The sequence below is a fragment of the Haliotis cracherodii genome, unplaced genomic scaffold, assembly GCF_022045235.1.
Source record: "Haliotis cracherodii isolate W230 unplaced genomic scaffold, xgHalCrac1.p SCAF_16, whole genome shotgun sequence".
Taxonomy (NCBI): domain Eukaryota; kingdom Metazoa; phylum Mollusca; class Gastropoda; order Lepetellida; family Haliotidae; genus Haliotis; species Haliotis cracherodii.
This window is the reverse complement of record NW_027266271.1, coordinates 20,692,631-20,709,409: the sequence shown is the minus strand read 5'-3', so window position 1 is coordinate 20,709,409 and position 16,779 is coordinate 20,692,631. Positions and strand designations below refer to the sequence as shown.

At 39.9% G+C, this 16,779-nt stretch overlaps 1 protein-coding gene across 2 annotated transcripts in view; it reads right to left on the bottom strand.

Moving 5' to 3' along the window:
• LOC139463924 (myc box-dependent-interacting protein 1-like) overlaps positions 1–16,779 on the bottom strand; it is a 70,760-nt gene that overhangs the window by 17,724 nt on the left and 36,257 nt on the right. For both annotated transcript variants that reach the window (XM_071245360.1, XM_071245361.1), the window contains exons 4-8: positions 8,184–8,278; positions 6,157–6,252; positions 4,944–5,051; positions 4,039–4,124; positions 3,156–3,231 (exon numbers count right to left, since the gene is read on the bottom strand). In XM_071245360.1, the coding sequence (XP_071101461.1) occupies positions 3,156–3,231; positions 4,039–4,124; positions 4,944–5,051; positions 6,157–6,252; positions 8,184–8,278 (461 nt within the window). The remainder of the gene's footprint in view (positions 1–3,155; positions 3,232–4,038; positions 4,125–4,943; positions 5,052–6,156; positions 6,253–8,183; positions 8,279–16,779) is intronic.

The window sequence follows — 16,779 nt, the reverse complement described above, 5'->3', positions numbered from 1 at the left end:
TGTACAAAATACACACAATTTGTACAAATAGGCCGTGGCATATTTTCTAGAGTGAAATATTGCCCCTGTAAACTGAACATTCATTGGTCTAAGCTTTCACTGGTTTCCCTCTCACTGGGGTGAGTGAGTGAGTGAGAATGGTTTTACACCGCTTTTAGCAATATTCCAGCAATATCACGGCGGGGGACACCAGAAATGGGCTTCACACATTGTACCTACCCTCTCAATGGAACCAGCCTATAGCTTGAATTGTTAGTTTAAAAAAAGTGACTCACACCGCAAAGCGACTATATGTATTCACAAGCAATAGAGGAACGTAGGGAATACAAACCCGTAAAGTATTAACAATGTACCATAAATACATCATCTCCATACAACATATTACGGATACATTTAAGAGATCTGTTTTCATCTCTTATTCATGATCCATTTCTAGATTTCTGTAAAGTGGACGAACTTTGTCAAAGTGACGATGGAATTAGTGAAATCAATGGTACGATAATGATGTAACTGATTAGCAAACAATAATTCAGGTGGATGCCGTTACAACAATGTTGTTGAATCTACTGGCTAAAATCCCTTGAAATATGCAGGTAGCTTATTTTATCCACCAAAGATCTTACAAACATGACTAACAGTTTGCGTATAAAAGGCTCAAAACCAAACTCAAGTCTGTCTCACGTATGAGTCGTGTCTGTGTTAAGTGTGTATCATGTCTGCATCATGTTGTATTTGTCTTGTCATGTCTGTGTCATGTCAGAGTCATGTCTGTGTCATGTCTGTGTCATGTCAGAGTCATGTCTGTGTCATGTCTGAGTCATGTCTGTGTCATGTCTGTGTCATGTCTGTGTCATGTCTGTGACATGTCTGTGTCATGTCTGAGTCATGTCTGTGTCATGTCTGTGTCATGTCATCTTCCCGAGGCAAGAGAGTTAACTGACTATAAAAGTCCTGTTTCCACCCTTGCCAAACTAGGCTGGTATTATGGAGTTTCATTTTGGCTGGACTAAAGAGTCTATGCATAGTCCAATCAAAATTGCCCACTGAAATCAAAATCCGGTTCGTAAACTGTCGTGCAGATTTTGGTCAATTGCTGGATTTGCAAAGCATGTGCACCGCCAACTCCTTGTCAGCAGATATTTTCCAAATCTGTTCATGTTTTTAATCAAGGTGCTCATGTGATTTTATGCATTTTGTGATGTAAGACCCGTTTTATCACAATACAGATCTTGATTATCGATCAGATCGTCCTGACTGGGTGCCACCATTTTGTGTGAAGCAAACGCAAGAGATACGAGAGGTGGAATCTGATTGGTCCATAGGAGGGGCTTAGAGGACATAACTGGTAATAGCCACTGGTGGCGCTACGATCGAGCGCAGTAGTTCCAGCCTATTTCGGCAAGGGTGGAAACTGGACTTTTAGAGTCATTTAACTCCCTTGCCTCGGGAAGATGGTGTCATGTTTTCTTAGTACATTGTTTCACACAATGAGGCCGAAATGGAAATCCATCATACAATCAGTGTATCGATCTTACCCAAATAGAAATCTTTCTCACAATCAGTGCATTAATCTTGCCCAAATGAAAATCGTTCTAACAATCAATTGATCATGGGAAATCACATAAAGTAACAAATTCACCTTACTTTAATATGAAATAGAATGCAAAAAATGTCTTCTCTGTCAATTGAGGTGAATTGCATCTGTTCAACTCTAAACAGTGCCCCTGGCAAATACATCCATCGTTCTGCCACCCCAGCATAATGTCAGTTATGTAATGACTGTATGATAATCAAACATGTCCTCCTCCCTGCCGTGATGTATTTACAGCTCTGTCTGAGCCCTGTGGCTACAAACTTCACACTGCTTCCTGAAGGAACATAGAGAGCACATTGTACAAGGCACCAACCCATGCTTTTGTTGCATATAGCTTTCAATATGACAAATCACCCCTTGAGGCAACTGATTGTACAATTTTCCTTTTCTCTAAGTCATCCAAAGATACATCTAGCAGGTTCCATAGTCCTCATATTGTTAAGATCAGACTGCCACTTTCAGCAGTATTCTAGCAATATCATGGCAGGGAACACTAAGGATAGGCGGTACATGGTAAATATAGGGTTTGAGTCAAAGTCACTGGTATGATGGGCAAACAGTTTAACCACTAGGCTAACTGACTGGCCCTATTTTGAAAAAAACAAACCTGAAAAACATCACATTCTCATTCCACTCCCCCTTGTCACCCACTCAATTGTCAATCTTTATCCACCTGCTCCAGAAATATGACACAAACACTTTAGAGTGAGTAAATATGGTTTTACGCCACTTTTTGCAATATCACAACAGGATACAACAGAAGTGTGCTTCACACATTGAACCTGTTAAGGGAATTGAACATTGGCCTTCACCGTGATGAACATCCAGGCTTCCTTCCAGAGATCTTACATTTCTGGGGGAACGGTGGCCCAATCGTCTTAGGCGCCAGGATTCGCTGAGCAGAGTTACATCCCTTGGACACGCCAGAAACCTATGATTGTGGGTTCAAATCCCGGTTCCCCCTGATTATGTTTCTAGGTTTGTCAGCACCATACCCATGTTCATGGATTTCACTGGAGTAGCAAACGTCTGAGACCTGCATACCTTTGCGCTTTCCTTCCACCTTAAGCTGACACGCCGTGATATAACTGAAATACTGTTAAAAGCAGCGTTAAATCCAACTCACTCACTCTTACATTTCTGGTTCCCCCAGCTGTGACATTGCTGGAATATTACTAAAACTGACATAAAACCATATTCACTCACTCCAGAGGTCTTAGAACACTACAAGGTGACATCTGAGCAAAAACCTCTATACCCAAATTGATGCTAGCTGATCATGTTGTCTTGGTAACATACATCTGCTGTCATTGATGTAGGCAACAGTTTCCATGCATCCCCAGGGTTGGTCTTTACTGTTAGGTGTTCCAGTGCCAGGTCATCCATAGACGTTTCACAGATTAAAATTGAGATTAACTTGTATGTTTTATTTATCATGTTGATAGATGCAGCTTGGTAAGTCTATATAGATCGGAGTTGATGTCCGACAGACCTTATCTACATACTGAATGGAATACACATCACAGACATCAAGACTCTGGTTTAAAGAAATATAACTTACCCTGGCAACTTCGTGATGGAAAATATTTTCAGCTCCAAACAGATTCTGGTACATATCGCCATAGAATGTGACTCGGCTAGAGCAGAAATCAGAACAATTATCATAGTACGACTATTAATGTAATAATTCTTCATTTAATTAATTAAAAATTATCAACAATTGTTCATGTCCCTTATGAAAGTCGACAAAACTTGGTGTGACCCACCAAGAGAAAAGGGACCTCATTGGTGCTGAGATATATATGTGCGATGACATCAACTTACTTCAGCGAAGATAGCTGTGAGTGATGTCAAGTGTCAATAAATATGAATTGAAGCTTGTGAATTGTATTTTTGTGTCCAAAAGATGCTGTAGTTTTAAAATGTAATGAAAAGTCAAAATGTGATTTTTCACCCATAAGGTCCCTTATCTGATGGTTGGTCACGACTTCTGAATCATAGACACGTGTGACATGGTGAACTTGTCAGGATTGAGGTTAGATTCGATACTGAGATAATGATCCTTGGTCTGTCAGCACCATACCCGTTATTGTTCATTTAACACATATATATGTTACTAAGTTATTCCTTCAGTGAGTAGTCATACACCAAATGGATTGTTTGTTTGTTTGTTGTTTAACACCGCACTCAGCAATATTCCAGCTATATGACAGCGGTCTGTAAATAATCAAGTCTGGACCAGACAATCCAGTGATTGATATCATGAGCATGATCCACGTAATTGGGATCGATGACATGCATCAAACAAGTCAGCGAGCCTGACCACCAGATCCCGTTAGTTGCCTCGTACGACAAATAGTCGCCTTTTATGGCAAGCATAGTCACCTATTATGGCAAGCATGGGTTGCTGAAGAGTGGGTTGCATACAATACATGATGAGTTACCTGTTGTAGAAATCTGGCAGCTCTGAGTGCAGGTCATTGTTGAGATCTTCGTAGATCTTCTTGGCTTCATTCAGCTCTTCTTGAGCCTGAAGATCACAGAAACATCTCAGAACAGAACAAACTGCACCAACTCCACAAATATATTTCTATTCCCTACTCAGACAATAACCACAAGACCCATATATATACTGCATTTGCCATAATAAACACACTTGACCCTTAGAAAATTGACAAAGGTGAGCGTTTATCAAAGCTATACATAACAAGTCAAATTTGTTGTCAGAGAGAATGAATGAATGAATGAATATTGTTTTACGCCGCATCAGCAATTTTCCAGCTATTCACGGCGTTGTCAGAGAGAACAAACTTGGTTCAAACGTCTATGAAACTCAAATGTATAGATCCAAGGCAATTATCATATACCCTGGTACCCATTCATAATTGCTGTGTTTTCAGTAAAAAATCTCTAAAATACTAAACATTCTGCAATGTAGCTTGTCAAACATGGTATGACTTGTGTAACCATGGAGTTTTGTTGTTACTGTCATGAAACAACAAATATCGGGAATAACCACAGGTCTGCTTAGTCCTGTGGGTAGTCCTGTGCCATGACCGTGGAATTTATATATGTAATTTTTTTTACTAAAAGCCTAGGCAAGTCTAGATCAAACATAACCAAGTCTAGTTTCTTGATTTCACACACAAAAAAATAGCAAAAGAGGAAAGTTTCTATTGAAGAAAAAAAATTACAATTATTTTAAAGAAATGTTTTCATAGACTAAGTGTTAGTCTATCCTGTGGGTACCCGGTCCTACTTAGGACCCATCCGACTTGAGTAACCAAGTCAACCGTCCCAGCCCAAGGATCATCAGTTTGCTTGATGTGTAAAGAGTTGTCTCCCCTACCTTGAGTATCTTGGCATCATCCTTCTTCTTGGCATTCTGCAACACCTCCAGGTTGTGTCTGGCATTGTCGTAGTCGACCTGCTTCCTCCCACGCTTCGACACACGGGCCTGTTGAAGGTAGAGACGTTGCCATGACGAACATATATAGACAGCCTACCGACACGAGTAAGTGAGTGAGTGTGGTTTATTGCTGCTCTGAACAGTATTGGGTTCAAAGTCACGTCTAAGATTATAGCACTTATATAGCGACGTGCATGCACGTGTGTGTGTGTGTGTGTGTGTGTGTGTGTGTGTGTGTGTGTGTGTGTGTGTGTGTGTGTAAGTGTGTGTGTGTGTGTGTGTGTAAGTGTGTGTGTGTGTGTAAGTGTGTGGCTGCTTGTACTAGTCCAGACTGATGCCGATTTATAGTGCTAGCACACTGAGATACCATGCAGCAGTTTAACATGAATACCCCACTCAGACACAATATACTGACTCCGAGCCGACCAGTCCTTCTTTTAGCCCCTTAATGCCGAGTGCTAGACAGGGTGACAACAAGTACCATCTTTTAACATATTTTGGTATGACGCGGCCGGGAATCAAACCCCGGATCTTCTGCTCTCCGAGCAGACGGTCTACTACGGGAAGTGGGAGGAAAGATAGAAATGCTGTGTATTTTTTGTATTATTTGAGTGAAGCCCTCAATCAAGGACAGAGTGACAACAAACCTAGAAACACAATTACTTCATTGTGGTGGACCAATCAATCATATTATGGAGTTATCAATCATTTGTATGTCAATCACGGAATCATAAAATCATTCATAAAATTTAATAATGGGTTGTGTATATTCCTCAAAAACTTCATTTTATAATAAATGAATTAAAGTTAGTCAAGTCTGACAGCAATATGCTGACATTTGAAGGCAGCACATCTACACTAGGTGAGTTTATCTTATCACAGTTTTGAACAGTATTTCAGATATATCACACTTTCATATCAGAGAAAAGCCCAAAGTGATGCCGATCTAAGACGTCTACCACATCAGTGAATCCTATGGGCAAGGTTTGAGCTGACAAACCTTGAAACATAATCAGGGCGAACGGTGAATCGAAACGTGATTGTATAGTGCCTTAGACATCTAGGTCACCTGCCCAAATGTCCTCCAGCCCTTTTGGAACATTATTCCAGAAAAACCAATGAGGACACAGTTCAGAAAGAGCATTAGGCCCACCTTGAGTGTTGGGAAGGAGAGAAGATATGTGTTCATCGGCTCCAGGGACCGTTCGTGGAGCTTCTGCAGGTAGTCTGTCCATAGCAGATCTAAAGACTGAAACCAGAGATGTTCCACGTTAGAAACTGTACACAAGCAAGAACATTTACCTGATTTATCAATAAAACATATCTGGTGCCTGGTAGCAGAGACCATATGCTCTCTGCTGGTAGTGATAAAAAGTAGACTACTTCTTGCCCCCTCGTCAGGTGCATTCACAGGGCTGCTTCTTGTCCCCTCGTCAGGTGAATTCACAGGGCTGCTTCTTGCCCCCTCGTCAGGTGAATTCACAGGGCTGCTTCTTGTCCCCTCGTCAGGTGAATTCACAGGGCTGCTTCTTGTCCCCTCGTCAGGTGAATTCACAGGGCTGCTTCTTGTCCCCTCGTCAGGTGAATTCACAGGGCTGCTTCTTGCCCCCTCGTCAGGTGAATTCACAGGGCTGCTTCTTGTCCCCTCGTCAGGTGAATTCACAGGGCTGCTTCTTGCCCCCTCGTCAGGTGAATTCACAGGGCTGCTTCTTGTCCCCTCGTCAGGTGAGCTGCTTCTTGCCCCTTTAAAAGGTGAATGTTGTTGTTGTTGTTATTGTTGTTTGTCGTCAGCAATATTACAGCTACATGACGGCGGTCTGTAAATAATCAAGTCTGGTCCAGACAATCCAGTGATTGACATCATGAGCATCGATCCATGCAATTGGGATACGATTACATGCATCAACCAAGTCAGCAAGCCTGACCACCCGATCCTGTTAGTCGCCTTTTACGACAAGCATAGTCTCCTTTCAGGGCAAACATGGGTTGCTGAAGACCTATTCTAACACAGATCTTTACAGGTCTATTAGTTTAATGATAGGTGTGTTGTGTTTGTATTATAAAAAAAGTTTGTCTCCAATTACACAGGACATACATTTACAACATGTGGTCCTCAACTAGCAATGGGCCATTGATCATAATCACTCATCAAGGCTGTGTTTCTTTGATTCCAACATGAAACACTGTAAAACGAGGTAAATAACTGATTCGAGCAAAACCTCATCCAGTTCTGTCAAGTTCTGTCATGTCCCAAACAACAATGTGCTGTAGATGTCTAAATTTATTATCACCACGTCAGTGAATTTAAAGCCTCTGTCAAGGGAGAGAACTTGACATGAACACATAAAAGAGAAGTCGGTCGTCTCACGGACAATCACCGCTTTCAACTCTCATCTCCTCTCAGGTCCGGCAGCCTATACTCATCCCCTCTTCAGCTGACGGCTCCTTAATACTCGCGGGTTTCCTAATAGAATTATTAATATTTGACCTTGTACCTAATTTTATTTTGGGGACTGTATACTAGTCTACATCTACAGCTGCAGTCAGTTTATTATATATTAATATCTGAATTTATTACCTATGAGGGCAAACATATCGGGGTTCATAAAAACCATATGTGCCCTAGGGTCATATCACGTCACGAGACAACAGTGTATTGTTTGCGTCATCCGGACGGCATTGTTGATGTCATTCTAATCACATTGTGACGTGAGGTCGGAATGACATCACACTAGAAACGACATCATAGCTGAAGATTGTTGACGTCATTCAACAAATTGTGGTTCCGTCGATGTTGCGACTTGCTGTCTTTATAGGTAAACACTAAAATTCATCTCTGTGAGAAGACATCTTCTTCGGTAATAGACAGAACATTATATTCGTGTTCATGTCATATACATAGAATCACATGGACACTCACATAATATCCTTTATATATACTACACAACTTTTGATAGGGATGTTCTGAAAGTCCTGGTTAATAGGGGACTTACTGGCAGGGAGATGTCACACAAATAGTAGTCGATATTGTCTTGACTCATTTTCAGCATCTCTACACAATAGAAAATGACAAGCACACACTGCCTCAGCTCGTGTTAAGCATGTCCCCAGTTTTGTCACAGTATTGTGAAGTATGTAATCACTGGTGGAGTTTCCTCGATTATTCATATATAATTGTACCTGAACTTTCTGCTTGAATTCTGATTCTCTTGTCCACCCAGGCTCATAACTTTCTGACACAGAAGCGTAGAAGGACCTGCTTGCAAGCGATAATGCTGAAACAGAACATAGATACTTGAAAAGTTGGCATAAAACTGAACATTCTTGGCATGAAAATGAACATTGTGGGCATGGAACGACATTCTATGCATAAAGCTCACTTGAAAACTGAATATTGGTATGAAAACAAAACATTCTAAGCATGAAACAGAACATTCAAAGCATGAAACAGAACATTCTAAGCATGAAACAGAACATTCTATGCATGAAACAGAACATTCTATGCATGAAATCCTAAAAATCAGAATTTCAAGGCATGAGTACAGAACAATTTAAGCATGAAATAGAACAATCTACCCATGAAATCCTAGAAAACACAACTTTCAAGGCCTGAACACAACAATGTAGCACTCTAGTAACTGACCCACAGTATCTCATTGTTGCTGTAATGGCTGGTAGAAATGAGGAATCAGTGGTCATGACAGTCACCTCAATAGTAGAACTTAACCTGACTCGTTAACTACCCTGAATACTGAGAAAATACAACAGCGCTTGCAAACAACCTTGAACTCTTATGGTACACTTAACATTATATGAACTGACTCGGACGAGCAGGCTAGTTTCACTTTCCGTCCCTGGCTAGTTGTTTGTCATCATGGATCTTGTGACATTGTATCAACCACCAGCTACTCTGTTCCAGACATCGAGACCCGTGAAGCTTCCAGGGTAGAATAGGTCTTCAGCAACCCATGCTTGCAGTAAAAGGCGACTTATGGGATAGGGTGGTCAGGCTCGCTGACTTGGTTCATGCATGTCGTTGTATCCCAGTTGCGTGGATCAATGCTCATGATATCAATCACTGGATTGTCTGGTCCAGACTCGATTATTTACAGACTGCCGCCATATAGCTGGAATATAGCTGAGTGCGGCGTTAAACAACATCAAATCAAATCAAATCAAATCAAATCAACCAGACACAGAATTATTTAAAGATCAACATGTGAAAGCTGTAAAACCGCAGATGGCGTAAAACAACATTCACATGCTGTAGCTATGAGTCACACTATTACCATCTTTTCATAGAATTGTGCTCCAGAGACAGAGACTGTGATAAGCGACATGTACAAAGAGGTTTAGAGAGGTCACCTCACTCAACTGATGCTAGCCATGGCAACATTTCTGACAAGGGACATCAAGGACCATCCACCATGAGTTTAACCACTGTCTCTCTCAGTTGTTTATGTCATCCCAACATGAGCCACCAGGAAGTCTTGCTCGCTTCATGTAAATAACATAATTTTAAACCTACATAATAATAGCACACCTCACCACTATAATGAGTTTTGTGATGATGAAAAAATAGGGAGTAGTAATGTTTCTTTCTTTCATTTTAACATCACGCTCAGCAATATTCCAGCTAAATGATGGTGGTCTGTAATTAAGTATGGACCAGACAATTCAGTAATTGATATCGAGATAATCTACGTAATTACTATACTTTTACATGCATCAACCAAGTAAGCGAGCCTTCACATCCCATCCTGTTGGTCGCCTCTTACAACAAGCATGGGTTGCTAAAGACCAATTCTTATGCCTGGCTATACCAAATGAAAGTGCCAACTGTTTTTCAGGTGAGATGAGGAGGGTTTAATTTGTGATGCTGAAGACATTTTCGTCAAATAGCGATGTTCATGAGACTTATACTGGGTTTATACTGAATGTTTGTTTGTTGTTTAATGCCGCACTCAGCAATATTCCAGCCATATGACAACGGTCTGTACATAATCAAGTCTGGACCAGACAATCCAGTGATTGACATCATGAGCATCAATGGGATACGATGACATGCATCAACCAAGTCAGAGAGCCTGAACACACGATCATGTTAGTTGCCTTTTACGACAAGCATAGTTGCCTTTTACGGCAAGCATGGGTTGCTGAAGAGCTATTCTAACCTGGATGTTCGGTGGTTGGGCGTCAGAGGGAGAGCACACGTGTAAGGGCAAATTGATCAAAGAGAAAATGTCACACTGACTAACACGTCACTGAGACATGAATGCATGCAACAAGAATTTACATTTACCTGTTTTGGAAAAACAATTCCTATTTTAGGTATTTTTACATGTGTTCCTCATCCCTTACTCATAAGAAATGAGAGTGGATGCAATAATTTGATGCAATAAGTCCCATGGGTGTAACCACATCATTAAAGTGAAGTTATTTATGGCCTGCAAAGTAGTGTGGAAGCTAAATTTTACTGTTCCAGTCCATTTTCCAAAACTCAATCAATAAGTTTTATTCCAAAAGAAAAAAGTCAAGTTTTAAAGAGAGTGTAAGCATTCATGAACATTTCTACAGTACCTGGGCCCCCATTATCATACCTGGGCCTCCCCCAGTATCATACCTGGGCCCCCATTATCATACCTGGGCCTCCTCCATTATCATACCTGGGCTTCCCCAATTATCATGCTTGGGAACCCCATTATCATACCTGGGCCTCCTCCATTATCATACCTGGGCCTCCCCCACTATCATACCTGGGCCTCCCCCATTATCATACCTGGGCTTCCCCCATTATCATGCCTGGGAACCCCATTATCATACCTGGGCCTCCCCCATTATCATACCTAGGAACCCCATTATCATACCTGGGACTCCCCCATTATCATGCCTGGGCCTCCTCCATTATCATACCTGGGCCTCTCCCATTATCATACCTGGTCCCCTACTATCAAACTTGGGACCCCCATTATCATACCTGGTCCCCTACTATCAAACTTGGGACCCCCATTATCATACCTGGTCCCCTACTATCATACTTGGGACCCCCATTATCATACCTGGTCCCCTACTACCATACCTCAGACCCAGGAAAATGTTTGTTTAACCTGTTTCCACACCACACATATTCACATAGTACAAGGTAAAAAATGCAACATCTTTTTTACAAATCAACTGAACCTAGACAAACTCATTAAAAGGCAAATCATATCTTCCTCTCTTAAGATAATAAGGCTTTTCCAAAACACGGCCAGGATAATTATAAATCAATGTTAATATTGTGTCCACAATCACTATAGTATTTCTGTTCCTTGACTGGTGCAAGTGACTACACACACCTTTGTTCAACTAATGTTAATTCACGCTTAACGATTTCCATAACCCAAATATTTATCTTCTAGTAAATGAACCAAGAAGAAAAAGAAGTGAAGTCTTTCGGGACAAAATTAGCTGATCCATTTTGTGACAAATCCCCCATGGCTGAATTGATTTAGAACCTGAATCAACAACTGCCTTTTCTTCATAATCAAAATCAATATAACGTACATGTGCCTTGGACATAAAACGTGAGATTTCTTACTCCCATTGTCTGTTTTGATAATTACAGTAAATTTCAGCTGGTATTCTGTGCAGTGACTCACTTGTGTTCATTCTGTTTGACCTAATTTTGAGCCCATAACAACCACTGTTATGATGTTGGAGGAAGGATGTACATTTCACACTTCATGACACCTTCAACCATGTATGCATTCTATTTGGTATTTTCGTGTCATCTCACACAAGTTAAAGACGTAAAATGTGCATGCATGTCGACATGATTGGTTTGGTCCTTTTCATTCCCATTGAATGAGAGTTGGTGACCAACATCATTAAAATATGCTCATGGAAGAGATTTTCATCTTTGAGCAAATACTACATCACCGTATTAATAAACGTTTTCATTCTAACAAGTTCAGAAAGAAAGTTCAAATGACTTGACGCAACACAATATTAAACTGAAAATCACAATACATTTCACACTTCATTCTGTATTTATTACGTCTAATAATTTTAAACTATTAAAACATATCTGAACATCAGTTGTTTTAAACTGGTCCTGATCAAGATTTTATCTGTATGATATATACTACTCAAAAGAAGTTAAGGAACATCCGATTGTTTCATATTTATATAGTTATGTGTCCTGGACTGTCAGATTAACTACAGTAATGATGAAAGAATTGGTTGTCCTTTAACTTCTTCTACAAGAAGCATAACAGCCTCTTGGTTAGTCTGTCATACAGACCCTGAAATAAATATATCAAACACAGCCCATGCAAGTCTATAATGTTTGGCAAGTCTACTGCAGTATCTGAAAATGAAGAAAGTCTTTGGGCTTCTTTTTATTATATTTTATAACTATAATTTAGCAACTGTTTTTTCTGTAAATCCGTTCATTTCAGAGACTAGATGTTAGTCTACCTCTTGATGTCAGCATGGGTTGCTGAAGACAAATTCTATCCTGAATCTTGACAGGTATTTTCCATAACGAAAGTTTATTCTTTCTGTCTTATTTCACAATTACTGCAACCATGAATTCAGGAGGTACAAGTGAATATTTCTGTTACCGTTGCATAAATTATGAATATGCGTCCCTTCCTTAATAATTCCAAAAGTAGGCTTATTTTTATTAGTTGGATTAAAAACCTTTTGGCCTAAAATTCAATAAAAAAACAAAATTCAACTTTCAGATTAGTACTGCCATAATGAATTGATAAGCAAACAAGTTTAACAATGCAAGATACCGAAAGATAACTAATTCGTTTTTTATCATAATAAACATTATTATACATATTATTTCACCATTCTTTACAAACAGCAGTGATAAAATCTTGCATTTTTTTTAATTTCATCTACTTGTAAAACAGAGCTGGCAAATTCTTTTGCCAAAAGACATTTTTGTTTTTTCTAATTTCAGTCTTGTAAATAAACAAAAACAACATACAAGGCTCCTCTACAACAAAGAAGGAGGACATTTAGGCTTCAAAATACCCTGTCTCGGTCCAAGCTGTAGTGTTTCTACGAAGATATCCCTTGGTGAAATACCAGGTTCTCAAGTAAATCACATTCATAACATGGCATACCTTTCCGGAAGAGTGACTATGACACAAAAACTAGACAAGCTTACAAGAATAGCCTAAGGGACTCACTATAACTACAACAGCCAGCAAATCACTTTTCGTTCTTAATGCAAGGACACTTAACATCTTTGTCAAAAAGTTGCCGAAAACTTGAAAAGTTGTGACATATAATACAAACAATTAATTTCATTAATAATCTCTTTACTTTGCATTGGGGTAGCTTCAAAAGAGCGCCAGTTCATAAAATCAATGTTTCTTTAACAGCAAGTCTACTACTCATGCTTGGCTGCCTCTGTGAGAAATTTGGAGCATGCTTGGAAAAAATATCTATATTTACACGTCCTCTTTACCTATCCTATTTGGTGAAGTGGTAGTCAGTCTGTGTTGACATATTACTTTGTTGTATTGAATACCAGCCTTCTGATGTACATAACAAACTTGTGATGCAGTTTGGCTGTGTTAGGCTAAAATAAAATAATCCTCAGACAATCAGTCCAATCTGCTTGTCTTTGATACCTTCCTCAGAGGTGAGGTGAAATTGGGTTTAACGTCGCATCCAAGATTATTGCACTTATATAGCGATGTGCATGCACGTGTGTGTGTTTGTGTGGCTGTTGGTACTAGTCCGGACTGATGCTGATTTATAGTGCTAGCCCACTGAGATACCATGCCGCAGTTTAACATGAATACCCCACTCAGACACAGTATACTGACACCGAGCTGACCAGTCCTTGTTTTAGTCCCTTAATGCTGAGCGCCAGACAGGGTGACGACAAGTACCATCTTTTAACGTCTTCTGGTATGACGCGGCCGGGGATCGAACCTCGGACCTTCCGCTCCCTGGGCGGACGCTCTACCACTAGACCACGGAGGCGGTACCTTCCTCAGAGAATTGGCAGGAATAGATAAAAATATCATAATTTTGTTCAAATTTCTTATTTGCCTAAATTCTGTGGTATTTTAACATGGTATTCAAAGTCCATCATATGTCTTAACTATATTATTTTTAATTCCAATTAGGCAATTTTTACTGACATTTGCTGCAGAATTGAAGCCAAATATCGCCTCTGATCACGTCCAGATAAATCCCACATCTTTACATCATTCTTTGTCATTTGGGATGAAATAATTCTGCGAACGCCCAGTACATGAAAACTTGGTATTAAGGCTGGGATGGGTAACTCGGGATCCCGGGTCAGGTGCGTACCAAGTAGGACCCGGGTACCAACAGGACTACCCGAACCCGTGGTTAGTCACATGATATATTATTTGATGACAAAAATTATCTAGAACTCTATGGTTACACTACACATGCTAGAAGTCACTAATGTTCACATTTCTTTCTGACACTGCACCCATTCCTTCTGATTTTCATATGGTTGAATAAATTTATAATTTAATTCAGCTTCAGTGTATGAATGACCAGATTGTTAAGTACATGTATCTAAATACGTTTTGCCAGGGCTATGCTAAAAATGTTCCCAATCTGACATTTTGAGACATCTCCTGAGACCTACAGTGGGTACCCGGGTAGGGTCGGGTAATAAGGTGGTGGGTACCTGGGTAGTAAATTTGGACTCGTCCCAGCCCTACTTGGTATGCATTAAATATGTTTCAGACACATATTTGGAAGCAGGATCCATCTTTGGAAGGGAGATAACTCTATTGTAACTGGCTACATATAAAAGGTGTCTTTACCAGGGTATTGTTTCTTAACGAAGAAAAGACATATATATATTTTCTGGAAAATCTACTTGAGATTGGGAATGTTTAGAAATTTGAAGGCATTGTCAAGGCAGATCATAAATACATGAGTTGTCAACATGTTCAAGACAGAACTAAAATTTTCAAGCTTTTTCAATCCTTTCAATCAAGCACACGCTGAGATTGCCGGTAGTCGTGGAGCCTTGTCTCTGACTGAAGTTATTGTATAGCTTCAAATAAAATGGCAAAAAACAAGAATGTCCACTTCTAGACATTGTATGAAATAAATGTTAAATTCAAAATATCCACTTTAGTATCAGTCGAAAGTAGTCAAGGTAATTGAGAGTAGCCTTGAGCCCAAACATGGCCTGACTGCATGTTAAATGAATGTAAGTAGCACCTTTGTTTATTCCTCAAGTAGGTTTCACACTCGGTGCAAACGAACATATACTCACTGTCAAAAGAAACACCAACCACAGAAACATATAGAGAAGTATGTCTGTTAGAAGAGATGTTTCCAGTAAATACAAAACTTGAATACCAAACTAACAATCAGTCAAGTGTTACCAAATTGTTTCTTTATTCTTATCACGATATGCTGCACCTGATTTCCAAACTTTATACATTTATCCTGCATGAGACAAATCTCGAGTCTTGGGTCTAGGACGTCACATGTGATGTGTTGATTCACACAACATAACAGTATGTTCATTTGTACGTCTAACCAATCTAATATCTCTTGAATATGAGAAATTCTTCATATATTAACCAACATGAGACCTGCGAAGATTCAGTTTTGAAAAGGTCTTCAGCAACCCAAGCATAAGAGATGACTATTCTTCTCGTAAGACACGACATCGGGTGGTCAGGCTCTCTGACTTGGTTGAAGCATATCATCATATCCCAACTGTGTGGATCAGTGCTCATGATATCAATCACTGGATTGACTGGTGAAGACTCAATTACTTACAGACCGCTGTTACATAGCTGGAATACTGCTGAGCGCAGATTTAAACAACAAACAAACGTATGGTATTCGTGTTTCTTTTGTCGTTGAGTATATATACTCTACACCTGACTTACACAACACTTTGCCAGAACCTAGTCATGTCTGTCTGTTTATGTCAGGAATGAGACCAAAGGTGTGAAAGGACAACAAGTAATGATGTGTTGGCAAGAGGATTCAAATATTAGGCAACTGAAATGTTGATTTACATGTGTCCAGGAAATATGTTGAAAAACATCGAATTCCTGTTCAACATGTTCAACAAACATGTACAATGATGGTACACACATCCTCCCGTTCTGGGTACTGTTACTTAAAAGTTGGGCAGTAAACTCTTAAAGACTTTTGGTTGAAGTTTTGTTTCAGTTTCTGAAGATCAATATGGTTGACCTTAGATTAACAGAGGTACAACCATGGCTCCTTGTTTTTTACCCTGCTTGTGAGTTACACACAACTTGGCTATGACGGAACTTCCTTTTTCCCTATTATTTACCTTGATGACAGAACAATTAAATGAAAAACTTGGACCATGGTGTCCAATCGTTGAAATTGAACTCTAACTAGCCTTGATTGTGGACCAGAGTGAGTGAGTGAGTGTACCAGTCATTAACTTAAAGATTTATCTGGACCTGCCCAAAGGCCAATATTCAGCCAAAGTCAGTGAGTGAGTGAGTATGGTTTTAACGCCTCTTTTAGCAATATTCCAGCAATATCACGGTGGGGGACACCAGAAATGGGCTTCACACATTGTACCCATGTCGGGAATCAAACCCGGGTCTTCGCCGTGACGAGCGAACGCTTTAACCACTAGGCTACCCGATCAACCCTTATGGACCAGACAAACTAGTGATCAATATTATGAGCAACATCCCACGCCATCAGGGTACAAAGTTATCAAGACTGACCTTCCAGTTATCTAATGATAAACATATTCTAACCTGGAATA